At 41.3% G+C, this 18,339-nt stretch overlaps 2 protein-coding genes across 4 annotated transcripts in view; one reads left to right on the forward strand and one right to left on the reverse strand.

The window, feature by feature from the left end:
• HSBP1L1 (heat shock factor binding protein 1-like 1) overlaps window positions 1–318 on the reverse strand; it is a 15,296-nt gene extending 14,978 nt beyond the window's left edge. The window contains exon 1 of the mRNA XM_010577166.1: window positions 84–318. Within this exon, the coding sequence (XP_010575468.1) occupies window positions 84–318 (235 nt within the window). The remainder of the gene's footprint in view (window positions 1–83) is intronic.
• Window positions 1–18,339, forward strand: part of PQLC1 (PQ loop repeat containing 1) — a 68,147-nt gene that overhangs the window by 384 nt on the left and 49,424 nt on the right. For 2 of the 3 annotated variants that reach the window (XR_774955.1, XM_010576987.1), the window contains exons 2-4: window positions 145–519; window positions 10,287–10,420; window positions 14,709–14,762. Coding sequence is in view for 2 of the 3 variants with exons in the window: in XM_010576987.1 (XP_010575289.1) it covers window positions 317–519; window positions 10,287–10,420; window positions 14,709–14,762 (391 nt within the window). In the remaining variant the exon portion in view is untranslated. The remainder of the gene's footprint in view (window positions 1–144; window positions 520–10,286; window positions 10,421–14,708; window positions 14,763–18,339) is intronic. The other variant, XM_010577000.1, reaches the window with a different exon arrangement.

Consider the following 18,339-nt stretch of genomic DNA (forward strand, 5'->3'; position numbering starts at 1 on the left):
CCCGCCGGAGCCGGGGTTCCTCCCTTCCCCGTGTGAGGGCGGGAGGGTCGCGCCGGGCTGGGGGAGGTGGGGGGGGTTGTTGCGGTTTAGGTTTCGATGGTGGCCGGCGGCGGAGCCAGGCTGACGCCCCGTCGCTGTCCCCAGGTGCCGGCCCGGCGAGAGCGGGCGCAGTCGTGGTGCCGCATCCCGTCCAGGAGCCCCTGCGTGGCTAAAGCCGCCCTTCCCTCCGCCGGGAGAACTTGCAGCGGAAGGCGATCCCTCAGCCTCACCGCCCCCCCCGGGGCAGCCCTTCTTCCCCACGCCATCGCTCCCCGTCATGGAGGCGAGTGGGTTGGAGTGGCTGCTGGTCCCCATGCAGCAGCTGGTGTCGTGGGGTGCGGCGGGGGCCATGGTGTTCGGCGGCGTGGTGCCCTACATTCCCCAGTACAGGGACATCCGCCGGACGCAGAACGCCGAGGGCTTTTCCACCTACGTCTGCCTGGTGTTGCTGGTCGCGAACATTTTGCGGATACTTTTTTGGTAAGTTGGTTTGGCGTGCGTGCTGTGCCTGCCCGGTCCTAAAGGTTCTTGCTTGCTTGCTGGTTGTAAAGCTTTGATTCAGAATATTTGAGGAAGTAATACGTTTTGCGTGCTTTTTCCCCTCTGTTGAAGACCAGCATACTCTTTCTGCAAGCAGGCGAATCTGCATCGCGTGAAGTGAACTGGGCTCGGGAGCGCTGTCTGTTACCCTTGCCAGATCTGATTATCAGTGCTCTGATGTCCCGAGATGCAACTTTTTAACTCGCTGGTAAAGAAAAGAGGTTTATTCTAAGTCAGATCTCTTTTTCTTGCTGACTGTATTACATTTCGCTTGCCCCTCTAGCACCGTTCTCAGAGTGAAGGCCCCAGTCCTACACGCTTACTCTAGCATCTAGTTGGTATTAACATCACTGGGACACTTGCCATATGTTCTTGCATTTTCCCGGGATGCCGACTGGCTTCAGAGGGGGCTCACTTTTAGAGCTCCATGCACAACTACAGATGAAAATATTCATTCTTTGATAATTCATTCTTTGATAATTCTGTGATTAGTTCTTTGATAGGTGGGCTACCTTTCAAAGCAGATGCTTTTTGTTTTCAGCACCACTTTAAATATTTTAAAGCAAGTTTGTTTCCATATTTAGGTCTTGTGCTGCTGGACAAAGAAAATGTTATTAGGGCATGATTGCTGTGAATGAATTTTAGTAACTTGCATTCCTCATTGCTTCGTATAATATAGATGCTACAACACTGGGAATGTACTTGAGAAACCAAAGATGAAATAGTCTGGGAAATTACTGCAACTAAGAACAGTTCAAGAATATTTTGACTACAAAATACTGCTTTGTAGTCCACAAAGAACTGATAGGCAGCAGCCTACATCCTTCGGTTGGTTTCCAGTTTCTTTTTAAAGCTCCTCTGACTCTTTAAGTATAAGGAGATTCCCGGATTCTTCCACAGCAAAATGTAACATGTAAGTGCTGTGGTGGAGTGGAGAAAACGAGGGACCCTCTCTTGGCACCAGAGCTGGCAGTCAAACTGAGGGGTCATCACTAGATCAGAGCTACTTGTTGCATTGGACCTATGTTTTCCTGGGGAGAAGTATATGGAGCAGCTGTTGGAGAAAGCAGAGAGCAGAAGGGAAGTAGAACAGGCAGGGGGGAGGAGAAGTGAAAAGCCCGAGTTGACAGTTTGAGAAACAGAAATTGTCTAATTTTTTGTTTAACTGGAGGTAGTTGAAATGTACAAATGACTTGCACCTGAATGGAGATGCTGGCAGTTTCTAGGTAACCCAGGCGAGCACATCTGTTAAATGAGACTTGGACTATGGAAGAACTGAAAGCTCTTTAATTTGAATTGATTTTAAGTATATCTAGTTAGGAGATGTGCAGAAGAATAAGTACTACGAGTAATGAAAAATTGTGATTTATGTCAATGTTAAAAGATTTGTCAACACCTCAAAAGAGAGAGAATGCAGTTACGTTGATAAGATTATGTAGTTTTTTACTGTGAGTATTTAAGCCACATAGTAGTTATCACTCCCCAACCCTGACACATACTAGCTCTGTGTAGGGCCTGGTCATCTTGGAGGTCGGTGATGGCACGGAATGGCTTCACACAGCATGTGCATAGGTGTGTCTGGCTACAGCGGGAGTGTAGGGCATGCTGCTGGCTTGTGGTGCAGCCGCTTCTATGGGGATGGGTTGCAGGCATGAGCCTGCAGAAACCTTTCTGTCTGTACTTACAATGAATCCTCTCTTTCTAGTTCTGTTGAACTAAAAGACAGAAAAGAAGACTTGCATAATGATAATTCAGTGTTCCCTGAGAGAGAATATTTTGCTTCTCTACTTACAAAGGTTAGGCATCCCTGGTAGTTCGTTATTAACACCAGTAAGTCATGAAAGCAGCATTGAGGGTGGATATTATCATTGGGCATATGGATGATTAAAGGAAGATAGCAGAGCAAGAGCCTCTGATTTCTGTGAACGTGTTTAAAATGCAGCCATGGAGCAGCTTGGCAGTTCAATTTTTGCGTTAGTTGTTTAATGTCACCTATGGCTGATGTATTATCTGGGACACAGCACTCCAAATAATTTTACATAAACAGCAGAATTATTTTAATTGTGTATGTAGTATTCATTAGAGGGAATTGGAAGGTTTTTGTTTATTTTGTTTTAAATTTATTAAGTAATTTGATCCATTCTTGTGCCGGAACAGAACTGCTCCTACAAGTAGTTTTGTTTTGTGTATAATTTTTCCCCAATCTGACTTTCAGTGTACCAGTTGGTAAGATTACTCCTCCTTCCCTTTAGCACACCAGCCCAGGCCTTACTCCAAGTCTCTCTTCTGAAAACTTTACTGACATATAGCTGCTGTTTTCAATTGTTTTTAGTTTCTCTTCATTACCCCTGGTTATTAAGCATATGATTTGTGCCAGATTCATCCCTCCTGACTTCCCCTCCACCCTGCTCCAAAAATAAGTATGTAAAGTGATAGGCCTTAAAAAACTGTCAGTGTTGCTTTTCAGGCCTTAATTGTTTCTTAGGATGGCTCATGGTTGGTTTTTGGTTTTTTTGTTTTGTTTTTTTTTTTCTTTTAACTTCAAAGACATTTCTGTAATTCGTTTCTGTTGTTACTTCCAGATTTTCCCTGAATTTCATATATTCTTGAATTTGAGGCTCACAGAGTGGAATATTACCTGTTTCAGGTGCATAGGCAACAGGAAGAGACAGTTCCTGCCTTTTATGCCATGTTTCCTCTGTATTTTCACTCTTGAGTAGTGCTGGCCTTTCTGTATCTCTGTCACTCAAAACAGACCCAGTCCCCCTACTCCCCTATGGCTCTACTATACTTTGTTCACCTCAGCTGTGGGGGCAATTCCCTCATTTCCTCTTTGTGAATTGGCAGATTCCATGTGTTCGTAGAACTGTACTTAGTTATCTCTGAGGGTTTTTTTCCTTTTTTTTTTTTTTTTTGACATTTGGTTTTGCAGTGGGTGAAGTTTGACCTTTGTCTCCCCTCCAAATAGAGTATTTACTTCCTAATCTTCTTGGCATGTTTTATGTGTCAATAGAGTTGCAGCTGGTGTATTGCACTGTGACAGTAGCCAATGAACAAAATACTACTGAGATTAAGGACAGCAATCCTGTTTCCAGTTACCTGTTTTCACAGTTTCTCTTCCTCCAATAAGACTGTCTCCAATGGTAAGCCGTCTTTTAAAGTCAGGAGGACTCAGTGCAATGCCTCTCCTCCTTGTCTTCCTCCCACCTAATCCCTTAGTTTAAGGGTGTGCTCAAAGAACTTCTGTTTGCTAGTGATGACAGTAACACATTATCTATTAAGCCATTTTTCACGCTTCTCTGTTTCACAATGTCTCAAAATGTCATCTTTAAAGAGACATTTCTGCTTTCACTTATGTGTGTTTGGCCTTGCTCTGTTCCAACAATATGCCAGAACTGTGTGGAAAAGCAGTGGGAGAGGTCTGGTCTGCAAGAATGAAAACTGTATATGGATAGCAACAGGCATGATTCCACTTTGTTTTGTTTATGCACACATGGCTTTTGTTGAGGAAAAAGAAAGTAGAAGTTTGACCATGCAAACTTGTGATTCAGTGTGTTGACTGTATGTGAAGTCTTTGGCCCTTTTAAAGAGGATTCTGACAAAAAAAAAAACTTTTTGAAAAGTAGACAGTCTGTGCTCACAGCATCACACAATGGGGTTTCTGCTTACCAGTGTGAAAAGCAGATTTTGTGCTGTGACTAGACTTGATATCAAGTTAGCTTTACTTTAATAATAATCTATTGTTGTAATTTTATGTAACACTTCAAAGCAGCATTTATTTTGGGGTGGCAGTGTAGCTGTTGGTTGTGATTTATGATTGGTATCAGCTACTCCTTTGTTCTAGTCCTTCTGCCATCGTCCGTACTGCTTCTCCTGTCTGTCTTCTCCAGACGCCATAGGTTGTTGTTTCTCACTCTCCACTCGGTTCAACTTCTGGACTGATCAGCCTGGAGAAGGTCTGCGCTGTGGGTAAAGAGGAAGAGACGGTGCAAAAGTCAACGCCTTTGTAATTCTGGTACATATGAAGATGCTTGGCATGCTCCAAAAAAATCTGATAGCAATTTTCTTCCCCTCTGCATTTTTAGTAAGACATTTCATTAACATTTTTGTTAGCTAATGTCTTACTATGCTTGCTAGAGTTAGCTTTGATTTCTTGTTCAAGACTGCTTAAAATATTGAAGGGATACCACGAGTCTTACTGATGCTTGAGCTCTGAGGTGGTCAATCGTATGGTTAAGCTGTCCTAGGCTGGTTTGAAGTAGTGGGCCGGCTTCAGAGTGGACCGTGGCACTTGAACTCAGTTGCAGCCAAGACGGACATATCTTCTTGGTTCACGTGGCCTGCAGTCTGCCAGCTGATTAGCTTTGCATTGTCATGATCAAAACAGGAACAAGAAGGTGGGCGAGAGTTGTGTAATCAGTTGGGGGTGGAGGATGCAGAAAAACTTACTTGTGAGTTCTCCCTCTCTTCCCCTTCTCTCTCTTCCCCCCCTTTTTTTTTTAAAAAAAACCAGAGCTTATGATGAGATAAATTATAGTTTCTTTTACTATTAAAATCAGAATAAATAGCTAGATGAAAGGGAACTGCAGATTTCTTAGAAGTCAGCAGTAGGCATTTTTATTTGTATCTTGAGTAAGTTCAGCCAAAAGTATTTATGCTCCCTGCTATTCCCAGAGGCTTTTGGACTTTTTGTCAGTTTTGCAGTCCGTAAAATGTTTTATGTAGTAGTATAATATGGTTTGTATATTTTCTAGGAAGACAATATTCTTTCCAAAGGTTTTGAGATGCAATTCTGTGGGCCACTGGTCTAAATCTCATACAGCAACACCATAGAAATCCAAACAACAGAAAATAAAGCTGTCCAATTTTGGAGTTGTTCTCACAAAATAGTTGCCTTAAGACAAACTGTGGAAACAAGTTCAGACAATCAGGGAAGAGGTGAAAACTATGGAGTCTGTTATTTTTGAGCAAAGGTAACCCTCTACGCATTCCACATCAGTTCACCTGAAACAAAGCAGGTTCTGAAGACTGTAATGGCAGTAGAACTGGGAGCTCTCTGTGCTGGAGTCAGTGGAATAAGCTCCCTATTACGAATAGAGGTTTACTGAGACATGTAGGCAGCTGGAGGTAATTTATAGGAAAATGGACTTTTTGTTGTCTGGGGTAGATTCCTACATATTTATTTATTTTGCTGTAACATATACAGTGCTACTTGTGGATCGGGTCCTGCTGTCAGCTGTTGCTCTGGCTTCAGGTGGTGGGCCAGTGGTGCCTGTTTGTAGGACTTCCTGTGGGAAGGAGAAACTTTTGCTTTTAAGACTTCTGTTACTAAAATGAATCTTGCCAGCTTTTACCATGTGGGGAAGGTGGGATGATGCTGTCAACCAAGCTGACAGAGTGACTACAACTTTGAAAGATTGCGGTACATATGGCCTGCTGGTGGAATCTTGCTCAGATATTGAGAGCAAGAGAGTTACGCAATTCCTCCTCCTTCTTATAAATGCCAGAGAGCAAGGATAAAATGCACTGCTCTTTTGTACAAAAAGTAAAGGTAAAGCAGGATTTTGTATGCCCACATGAGAAGCTTGTTTCGGGTGCTCCATAAAGTCCTGGAAGTTTAGGTGTCAAGGAGAAACTTGTATCAAGAGGTCCTGTTGTAACACTAGTTTGTTTCTTGTTCTTCCTGCTGATTAAATTCTGTAATTGTATGGGATGTCTTTCAAGACAGCTACCCTGGGCTACCTGTTGTGGCCCCGGTGGTGCGTGTTCCCTAGCACCTGTAACTTCCCAAAGTGCTGAAAAAGTGGACCCAGAGCAGTGAGGTCTGTAGGAACTTCGGTGGTTTCCGCTCCTGCGGAGAGCGGAACCGGCTCTGTGAGCTGAAGCGGTGCCGTGTTAGCCCTGCCAGCGTACGGGCAGAGGACGGGACGGAGTCCCTGCCACAGACGGGAGTCCGCCTGGGACGGCAGCCAACGGGTGGAAGCTGGAATGGCATCCAGCAGCGTGGGAGGAAACGGGGCGGTCAGGGTGATGGTGATCTGGTTGCACCAACAGCAGTCGGTTTCTTTTCAGAGCTGTCTTAGGAAAAGAGATAAGCAAACCTTTTGTGTTTGGTCTAGTTTGGGCTTCTTTTGCACAATTGGCATTTGCTGTTTTGAGTAGGCCCAGGGCTGGAATAGCAAGACTACTGCAACAGGATTGAGTTTTACCCATGGAATGATGTAGTTTGCTCAATGACTAGTTAGTCTCTCCTCTGGCTTGAATGTGCACTTCTCATGTCTTTATCACCTCGAACATGCATTAATCGTTTTAAGGCTGTTGAAACACTAACAAATGTAAGCACCTCCACCCCTTTATTGGCACGTTTGACTAGCACAAGAAAAAGAAAGAGTTCTTTTGTTTTTACAGTATTAAGTAAACAGTGAAAAGCTCTTTGTCTCTTTGTAGGCTGACATATGAAGTCTGAGTTCCTCGAATACTGCAAATGTCACTGTTGTTCACTTTGTCACATAACATTGTAGTAGTGGGGTGAAAATGCAGAATAATGATGGTGACCCCCTCATCCCCAGGACTTCAGAGTTGTTCTTTTCTGCGAGCCTGTTCTAGTATCCTAAGGCTCTTCATCTTCCTCTCATAATCTGATGTTCCTCCCCTCCCGGCTCCTGCTTAGGCAAAGATAGGAAAAACGTCTGTGAGGCAGAAAGTAAACAGAACATGGAACAGCACGCTCTCCCTGCAGGGCTCACATCTTGCTGTGCTCCTAGCTCAAGCTGGCTTGGGGAGTCTTAAACTGGATTAGTGTTGATTTGGCAGGCCCTAATATCAGTGCGAAGTAGAGTAAGCAGGTTGGAGTGGTGTTTGTTTCAGTCATCCTGAGCAGAATGAGTGTTCTGGCTTTGCTTTTAAAGCTTCAAGAACCCGACAGTGGTCCTTGACACTGCTATTCTCTTCAGTCTTGTTGTCCAGGTAGTGTGGTGGAGGCCATGTCCTGTTTGCTCTGCCTCTTGGTCTCTGTGGTAGCTGTTTGGTTTCCTGTAGATGTGACCTAGCTTAGAGGGTTGTGTTGCCTGTGAGACTCAATTTGGGGATTGGTGTTTGAGGAGATGTATTTCCCATAAGTATGTTTTGTTGTGTAACCTTTGTTGTCTTTGGCTGGAGGGTTGTAAAAAAAATCTACAGGTGTTGTGCATTGCTTGAAGTCCCTACAAGAATTTTTAAATTTCCAGTTCACCTCTCCTGTGTTGTGAGTTTTGTTTTACCTACCCCCCCCCCCCCCCAGTTTTTAAGGGGTTGAGGATCTGCAGCAATACTTCCAGCTTCATTTCCAGTAAGGCTGTGGTGATGGCAAATTGTTATGATCAGACAGCAGGTGTGCAGGCTTAGGTGTGTTTGTAGTGGGTGGATGTTTATACTGCAAGCAATACTTTTTTGAGGCATCCATTACTGAATGGCCAATAGTCTCATCAGCAGGGAGAAACTAACTTTGCAGTGACCTGTGGCTGGTTTTACCATCATAATAGCTTCTAGTTTATTGTGCTGCTAGCTCAGCCCCTCTAAAATGCATTACTATATTTTCACATGAAAATGCATTTGTAATTGGAGATGTTTTTCTAAACCTGATGTAAGCAGTTTTAACTGCTCTGTAATTCTGAGTAAGTCTTTCACATTTTTTTTTCTCATTCCTTGAATAAGAGACAAATGTAACAGTAGTGAATTCCAGTAGGTCAGGGGAACTTGGCCATGGTCAGCAACACAGGCTGAATGATCAGGGACATCAGGCGTAGGCTGGGCCAAACTTTTGTTTTTCTGCCCTGCATTTTCTCCTGGTGCAGTGAAGGCCTTATCCAGAGTGCACTCTGCCTATGACTACATGCATCAGTTGTGTTCTTTATTTCCTGCCTCAGAGTGTCCTCCAAATTTGTTACGATAATGGCTGTCATGTGGCCCACCACAAATCTGTCGATGCTAAAAAGAAGAGGGGGACTAAGGTACATGGAACTGCTATTCTTCCAGTAGCTACTGGTGGTGTCTTTGGCAGTGGTGTGGAGGCTCAAGGCGTTGTACTTTTCCTTAGCTGTATGTCGTTAGGCAGGAAATACTTGGCCATTTTCGTTTGTGTGGGCTGCTTGGCTGTTCTGCGCAGGAAGATTTCCAAGGAAGCTAGTTAAGGACTTTCCAGTCTCTCTCCTGTTCCTTATTAGTTGACTCATAACAAAAAATATCTCTCTGGTGAAATGGCTATAGTGGAAATGCAGTATTGTGTGAGAGAGTGTGATGGTGAACCTAGTTGGTTTTTACTAACATGGAGCTTGGCCATGAAAGTAGCCCAAGCATAAGAAATTGTATTTTGCCAGGGTGCTATAAAACAGGAGCTGTCAAGAAGAGGGCAATGGTTGTCATGCCTGTGAGGCTGAGATCTCGGGTAGCACGATGTGTTCGGAGAATTGCCTTAGTAACTGTGCTGCGAGGAAAATTAGAAAGCCTGTATGCCTCACGGTGCAGGCTGAAGGAGTTGGGGAGCATAGCAATGTGTTTTCACCAAATCCTTTCCTCAGCATCCCTGTCTTCAAGGTGTAAAAACTGGCAGAACTGAGCACAGAGAAGCAGCTCACCATGATGTGCAGCCTTCGTGTTGTAAATCTAATATCCTTTGAGGGCTGCATATGAAAACCTCCACCCTTTACCTCTAATGTACTTACTGAGTCTGTCTGGTGGGGATTGCTGATCTTTCATCAAGTAATGTAGGAAGAGGAGCTCGGAGCATCACCTGTCTTCACTGAAGGGTCTCATTTTCCTATGGCAGAACCTCGTGCAATCACATAAGAGTAAGCTCTTCAGTCAAGATTGGCCACAATCCAAGATCACCTCTGTGGTATGTGCAGGAAGGGCTCAGTGGTTCCCACCAAGCATCATCTGTGAACGAGCAGAAATTAAAGTGGGGGAAGGGGGGGGGCAGGAGAGGACAAATCACGTATGTTTGGTTCGCACATCTTTTGGACTTCCTTACTTCCCCCAACCTTGGTCCAAATTAGGCACAAATTGATGAACTGGTTGGTGTGTTCTGCAGACCTGGTCTTTCCACTCAGATGTCTAGAGGCAGACAAGGCATAAACTGCAGCCCCCCTGTCCCCCCTGTCCCCCCCGCCCCTGGAAGACATTACATTAAATGTAGCAAGCTAGTAGCTGCGGGTACTTATTTCTTTATAGGACAAGTGCTATTGTTTTTATGACTTCACCTTAAAAATGGAAAATTGAGAAAGGTAAGTTTTGCACAGAAGTCCTTGTGAAATCTACAGAGTGTGTATGTGGAGAGAACACATAACTGGTTATTTATGCGGCATAACTTTCTGGTCTCTGTACTGCCTTGACTGCTCAATGAATCTTCTCCTTTCAAAATAATAGGTTTGCTGCTGGCTTTGGAAACAAAGACTTAAGCTTCTGGCTTCAGAATTTCTAGGATCAGTCCACAGCGATGTTGTAATAAGGTTCTTGGATACTCCCGCAAGGGGATTGTGACTCTGATCTACTGTATGTGCATCTAAATTTGGCTGGTGACTTTCTCTTCCTGAGCCTTTCACACCTGTTACAGTTAGGATTTCCTTTTTCAGGTGCTTAGATAGGATCAAAGAATGAAAGTAACTGAGTACAACACGTGTCACCTTTGAGATGTTTTATATATTTTCTTTTCCTTTTTTTTTTTTTTTTAGGTTTGGAAGGCGTTTTGAATCCCCTCTTTTGTGGCAAAGCATTATCATGATCATTACTATGTTACTGATGCTGAAACTGTGCACTGAAGTACGTGTGTCCAACGAGCTAAACATAAAACGCCGCTCTTTTGCAGGTTAGTGACAGGAACTGGCTTTTGCAGGATAAATCTTTTTGAAAGCATGGTGCGCTGTATTTTGGACAAAAGTTCTGTCTGAATTGCAATCCAGTCTCCTTTCTGCTTACTTCAGCGTAGCATTTCCTGAACTTTTTTTGAAACTGCTTTTTTCCAGATTAATATATAAAACTGTCATTTTATTTCAGACAGGTCTTGGTTCAGTGTAGAAATCAGAGTTCTCCTTAATATTTCACACCACGCCCTGAATATAGAGCTGGCTGTTATGCCATTGTGCTAGCCTGGATTTTTTTTAAGATTTTGGCCAGAATAAGAAGTTATTTTCTTCAGCGGTACTTTCTACCAAGTTCTTAGGTATGATCATACAATATTATCTGAAATTTTATTTTGCAATTGCAAACACTTGCTTTTGTACATAACTTATTTTCTACTTACTGAGTTATTGGCTGTTCAAAATAGGAGGTGCTGTCATATCATAGCCGCAAAACTATGTCTTTTTGTATACCATTTCGTTGGGCTTTAGTGTGGGATTAGTTGGGATTTGTGGGAATTTTCACATATTTTTTATTTTGGTTATTTGTTAATTTTGAGGCATTGATAATTTTGGTCAGGGCCAGAGTATTATTGTTCATTTAATGAAATGTTCAAGCTTTGTGGAGAGTCCCTGCTTTTTTTTCCCCAGATAAGAATTGTGAGAGGGGTAGGTTTTGTGTTTCTCTGTGTTGACTTTGACTTACAACATTTTATGTTACAGCTTATTACCAACGAGAACAGAATTAATGCTGTCAGCTTTTTGTCAGTTGTTTTGCCAATATGGATTTAGGATTTATTCTCTCCATCTGTTCTCTTCCCTCACTCCCTAATAATTGAGGGTCTGATCCAGTTCCAGATATCCACAGCCGTCAGTAGAAGGCAGCAGCTATTGGCTGTGCAGTAGGCTAATTTATCTAATAGCTGAGGAAGCTACTTCCATTCCTGCTCATTGTGGAGTGTAGTGTGAAACTATTCAGGTAAGTGAGTTCATGTGGAAGAGCAGCTGCACTCCAGCTCCCAAACACAAGCTGCTGTGTTCACAAGGGTTGTTAATCTGGCAGGATGAATGACTTTAAAACTACTTTCAGTCAGATTTAGCAGCAGTTAAAATCCAGGAAGCATTTGGGAGGGGCATGTATGCTCTCTCCCTCCTTTGCTCTCTGTGCTGGCGTTTTGTGAAGTGGCAGAAAGGTTTCTCTGTTTACCCTTTCTGAGGGGAAATTATCCTCGTGCACATTTACACACACAGACGCAGTCTTGCAGACTCCTTCGGTAACCTTTGGACAAAAAGGGAGGCTATTCAGTTTAGTATATAGCCCTCTTCAAACAACTCTCCCTGAAAGACATACAGTCTCCTAAGGGATAATCAGTCTTTCACTTACCAGGTAATGGAAACTCCTCAAGGTTGCATTGTGCCATTTGATCCTTTTTTCTGAAACTCATGGGTTTAATTAGCTAGAGAAACTGATTTTACCTACTTGTGGACCTTAATTATTTGTTTTCATTGAAAGGCTTGCATCCTCCCACAAGCTTTGAGAACAGCTAAAATCTTTTTCTTACCTATGATTCGTTTTTAGTAAGGCCAACTATAATGCGATGGCTCAGAATAAGCATATAAATGCATACAAAGCTCCTTTCTAAGCGAGGCAGAAGGATAGGTTTGTATTTCAAGCACAGTGAGATACGTGTTTCTAATCCTACACCTAATCTTATCTCTTAAGTTTTATGGTGATCTAGGCAAGCTGATAAATCTGTGTACTTACTTTCTTTCCTCATAGTTTACCGGGGCAGTGAGAAGCTAGGTTTGAAGCCAGTGTTTTTGATTAACCTTGCAGAATCCTGAGGGAAAAGTATACAATTTCTGCAGGATAATATAATTTATTATTTCTCAGATGGCTGGTCTCAATTTAAACATTTTTCTTCTTTAATTTCTATCCTCCCTCTGAAAGTTTCTGCAAAATAATAAAAAATATTTAGGAAGGGAACAGAATAGAATATTTCTGTGGAAGGAAGTTTGCCATTTTCTTGTATTACTATTAAATGCGGTATTTCCCCCTGAGTCACATTAGTATATGTTTACCAGTGTGTTTTGAATTATGTGGGAGTTGCCTTTTTTCTTTTGTTTTTATTCTCACAAATAAAGTCCCTTAAGTAGTAACTAGTTCAGAAGGAATCTACTTAAAATTTCTTGAAGCATTAAGGAGCAGTCTATCCTAATCCTGACAAGCTTGTTCTGTATTCTGTAGCCTGTTTGTGGTGTTATTGGGTTAAAATACATATCAATAGCAATTCAGAACATAGACATAAAGCAATTCAGTCAAAATGCTTGTCCTTCCATTTATAGGGTAACTATCATAGCATGAAAAATACAGTCTCCCTGGACGCTTTCCAGTGATGTTTGATTATTTCTTTTAGGCTCTACATAGAGAACTTATTAGGAAAACTCATAATATTTTTTTCTCTCAGTTACTTCTCAATTATGGCACTCCCCCCCCTTTTAGTCTTGCAAAGTGAAAGTAAGTTGAAATTGGTGGAGCCCATCTTGTGCTGCTGCTACCTTCTCTGACTTTTTGTTCTGGATACATGAACCTTAACCTTCAATTACATGTACTGATTGAAAACAGAGTAAGTCCTCTTTATATATCTAACTGTTTTATTATTTTTTTTAAACGTGGACTGTATAGCCTGTTTTTAACTGTTCTGAATTGGAAAAAAACCAAAGCAAACAACAAAACAAGCAAAACAACAAAACAACAAAACACCCCGACTTTATTTTAAAACCTCCCTGACAGAACAGCGCTCTCTCTCCTGCATATGAATACTTTGAAAGCTGTGTTAAAGAGTCTTCAGATGAAATCAGCAGACATGAACAATACCTCCTCATCTTTTATCCCTTATTTAACACCACTTTAATTGCATCTTGACTGCTTTAATGCAGATCTCCTGGTACCATTGTTGTGGTAACAACAGCTCTCCTTATTCATTGCCCGCTTTTAAATTGGTGTCTGTGCAGCCATATGTATGCTGTGTTATTGGCTCAGTACAGAAAGGGTCAAGGTTCATTGGTAGTTTCTTTTATTGTAATTGTTTTTGTTAAAAGTGTTGTAGTATTTCTGGGCCATGATGGTGCTACCATGCTAGAGAGTTAAATATTGAAGAGCAAAATGTGCATGTGCCATGTCTTGACTCGAGAATCAAGAGGAGGCTGAAGCAAGGTGCTCGCAGATACAACTAAAAACACCTCCTCACTCTTGAAAATGTTGGCAGGCCAGGGCAGTCTCTTCATATTCTTGGAGAGACAGACACTCTTATGAAGAATCCTCTTTCTGTTTCCCCAGATAACCCTTCCACCTCTCTCTCACAAAGATTCAATTTCAGTTATGCCCAAGACATTGTGGCAGATTTTGAGCACCCTGAATGTATGAACTATACTGAAAACCAGTGGACATAATTTGTTAAGAGTGGGCTCTTAGTCATCTCTTCTTATTATAGTACAGCTCAGGCTCCTTAAGTAAAACATGGGCTCTTGTTTTCACATGAAGGTGATTTCCTCTGGTCATTGATCCGTTTGGTCTTCCTTCCAACTGCTGCTTGTCTTAACCTGCTTTATAACTTGTGTCTTATTATAGCACTCTGATCCCTTGAAGAGCTCTGGTTTTGGCACCGGAAAGCACTCTTGCATAATACATGGTTTTCAGCTGGCAGAGGAAGGCTAGTGTGAAAAAAATTAACATGCAGAATGGTTGCAGATGGGATCTACTCCGTCCTTGATACGATTGGTTTAAGCTCAGGCTTTTTGAAACTATTTTAAAACAGCATTTTCCACAGGAGGCAAGGCAACTGTATTGTCTTAGCTGATTATATATACATATCTACACACTCAATGTTGCTGAGGTTACAACCTGTTTTCTCTCATCATGAAAAGTGTATAAAGTAAGAGTTAAGCTGCCTGTTTCACTGTTTTTAAGTCTTCATTTTCTTCCCCTAGGTAGATTGCTGTTGGGTTGTGCATTGAGACTGTTAAGGGACTTCCTATTGCTCGGCCCTATCTTAACATCATGGGGTGGGAGCCTTACAGAAAGCATGGAGACTAAAATTTCTGGCATGTTTTGTTTTGGCTATTATTTTTTTATAAGCAAATGTACTAACTGACTAAACTGTAACTAAAAGACCCACTGTTGCATTTAATCATACAAGTCTGTTTGTCTTTCCTTCCTTTTTTTTTTTTTTCTCCCCCCAACTGTTTTTTATGTAGCTGCAGATAGTAAGGATGAAGAAATCAAAGCACCTCCCAAGAGATCCTATCTGGGTATGTACTGTGCAAACCCATTCTGCATGAAGTTGTCCTCTCAACTACGTATTTCATGCTTTGCTACTTTTTATAACCATTTTTAGAAATGATTGCATGATCATTTCTATAGAGAATGTTTGCATTACCTTTTCTTGACATACTAAAACCTGGTGCGTGATTTTATTATTTTAAATTTTTATTTTCCCCTCCCCACTTTTAACGTTCATAGAGGAAAAGATGCTTTCAGCTCTACTTCAGAAACCAGTTTTTTGAAGGCAGTTGAAATTCACCGCATTGTGCGTCTCAGTGATATCTTCCTTTTTCCTTCCCCAAGCTAGACAAGCAAAATATTACATGATACAGGGATCCATCTCTTCAGACTCATGTTCTTCCTCTTCCAGCTCTGACTCAGGAAGAAACTGTGAAAAATACAGGAGTATCTTTCAGCATTGTTCAGAATGCTAGATAAGAAATTTCCCACAACGCTTGGTGTTCAAGCAAAATGCCTGCATCCTTGTGAAATTTTCTGGCTTGTTCCTCTCTTTCATTAGAGCAGCCTCAAAATTATTTGGGAGTTAGTAACACTTAAGGTGAGAGCTTCCAATCTTCAGTTTCAGAGTTGGAATCTTTGTTCTTTAATTTGCCTGAGGAAGAGGAAGTATTAGGTGCAGACCAGCTTTGCAGTATTTTCAACTCTTAGTAGTTTGGAAAGACAGTTTTAGTCTTTTAAATTAGTTGGGGTATTGCATTAAGGAAGTTATACTGACTAGCGACACAGAAGTTCCCCACAGTCCTCTTTTAGACTGACTTTAATTGAACCCATACAGAATCTCATATTGATACTAGTTATACTATGTTGCAATTCTTGAGTTAGTAAGGGGTCAGCTGAAAAAATACAGGGTAAAGAAGAATATTACTCATGCAAAAGGAGAGTCTCTACTTCCAGATTTTTCAACACACAGTTAATTAAACTGGAGTTAGCTCTGAGAAACGCTACCAAAGAGTAATATCAACGCGAGTACTTTGTTGAAGCTCTAAGACCATTCCTGCTAAGGTTAAATAGATTCACTTTTACTGATTCATCTTCTGGATCTTCCCTTTCAGATTTAGGGACAAAATGCACACTTTGGGAAATTTACCTTTTTTGGTCTGATACCAGTATTTTGCAAAGCACCTTTTCCTTTTGTGTTTTCAAAACATTTTTTTCTCGACTCAGTATCAAACTATTTTGTTTTTCTGTTTGTCTTTAATTCTGGTTTGTAGTCATTCTCACTGGCTTGCAACACTAACCAAGGGAATGTAAACTTTAAGCAGTCCTGTCTTCCTTGTGCCTGTATTCCTGTTGTCTTTTGCTAGTGTTCAGCAATGCTTTATTTACAGTGTCAGAGCTAGAAACAGCTGTCTGTGCTCCTAGTTATGACTGAGTGGATTATTTAAAAATGCTTCAAGTGGTTAAAATTAAATAGAAATAAGTTATTTAATGCGACCTTCTACTCATTTCAGATTTTTTTTTCTTGTCTTTTTTTGGTTAAAAAGTCATTTGCCTTTGTAGTTTGATAGCTTAAACAGTTGAGGTTTGTAGAAAAAAAGCACCACACCTCTTAATCCAACTGATTTAAGTCTGAAGCATTTGGTTAATAAATGTTACTTGAAGTTCATTTTGGAATTGCTTAGCAAAATGGGATGAATTGAATTATCACTAAGGAACAGGACAGTTTTACACTACTGCTCAGAAGTTTCAAGACTGGTGTGGTTAAGTCTGTTGAATGTGATAATTCTTGCTGGGGTAAACAAATGAGAAGTGTTTTGAGGTGTTTGTTTATAATGCACATACAGAAGTATATCCCAGTGGTTTAAAGAGTGGGACGCATGGTGCTTTACGTCACAGCATGTCATACTTCAATTTACAAAGGGCTTAACTGAGCTATGTCCTGCACTGCTATGTTTTGCTACAGCTCTGGGGAAGCTCACTTAGATGTTAGGTAAGGGGAGTATTTGCCATACTTTCATGTGGCAGTGCATTCTTACAATGTCTTTTAATGAGTTTTGATTAAACTTTGGTTCAAGAAGAACAAATTGGCTTTTTCATTTCCCCTGTTTATTTCAGTGGTGTAAAAAATGTTTTTCAATATGTTTTTAGACTTCAGAAACTATTATATTACTTTCTTCTTCTGGTTACGTAGCAAATGCTCTGTATACTGCATTTGTAATTGAAGATTGGCTATACATGAATGCTATTTTGTTGTAGAACTGTTAATCTGAAAATGTACTGGTCTACCAATGAATTTCAGGTGAACTTGTTAGATAAATACCAAGACATTTGTTTGATGCCTCTTTTTGAATAGGAACTGAGCTCCTGCTGTGCTCTCTGGGATTGCTTTTAGGTATGTTTGTCAGTAATCCAACAAACCACTTAATGCCACTGTTTTTCCACACATTTTCTGAAAAAGCCTTTACCTGGCACATGACTCTGAAAACTGACTTTCTAGCAGTCAGTGCTGAGGGGCGTTGAGAGTATGGGGGAAGGTTGCTGCAGTTTCACTGACCTAGAGTAAATAAATATAATTTACAGTATGGTGGGCCCCAGAGTGTAGGGTTTCCTGATTTCATACAGAAATAAAATGTCCTGGTTTTGGCTGGGATAGAGTTAATTTTCTTTCTAGTAGCTGGTATAGTGTTATGTCTTGGATTCAGTATGAGAAGAATGTTGATAACACACTGATGTTTTCAGTTGTTGCCAAGTAGTGTTTAGACCAAGTCAAGGATTTTTCAGCTTCTCATCCCCAGCCAGCAAGAAGACTAGAAGGGCACAGCCAGGGCAGCTGACCCAAAGTGGCCAAAGGGGTATTCCATACCATGTGACATCATACCCAGTATATAAACTGGGGGGAGTTTGCCTGCGGGGGGGATCGCTGCTTGAGAACTGACCGGGCATCTGTTGACTAATGGTGAGCAGTTGCATTGTGCATCACTTGTTTTGTATATTCCAACCCTTTTATTAGTGTTTTCATTTTGTTATTGTTATTATTATCATTATTATTTTCTTCCTTTCTGTTCTATTAAACTGTTCCTATCTCAACCCATGAGTTTTACCTTTTTTTAACTTTTTTTTTTTTTTTTCCTGATTCTCTCCTCTATCCCACTGGGTGGGGGGGAAGTGAGCGAGCGGCTGGGTGGTGCTTAGTTGCTGGCTGGGGTTAAACCACAACATAAAATTATTCCCCTAATTTTCTAGGCAAAGGAAGGATTAGAAAGGATTAAGTAGTTCCAGTTCTGAAGGAATAATGCTTTATTCCCTTTGTTTACTAATGCAAGTATCTAGTTTTACCTAGTGCCTGCTGGCATTTGATGGCTACTGCTGAGGCTGAGCAAAGCTGCAGTTGAGTGATGTTTGTTTGTTTCTCTTGATGAGAAGTTTTTAGAAAAAATGTGTTTTTAGAATAAATGTCTTAATCTGTTACACTAAAATACAAGTTTCCTATATATGTTTTTTGAGCCCTTTGAGTGTTGGAGGTTGTTGGGGCAGAAGTAGCAAAACACTAAACAAGGCATCACTCCAAAGAGGCTGCATCTTTTGAAGTTGTTTGGAGTGGTC

Source organism: Haliaeetus leucocephalus, unplaced genomic scaffold (assembly GCF_000737465.1).
Source record: "Haliaeetus leucocephalus isolate CR32 unplaced genomic scaffold, Haliaeetus_leucocephalus-4.0 Scaffold41, whole genome shotgun sequence".
In the NCBI taxonomy this organism is placed as follows: Eukaryota; Metazoa; Chordata; class Aves; order Accipitriformes; family Accipitridae; genus Haliaeetus; species Haliaeetus leucocephalus.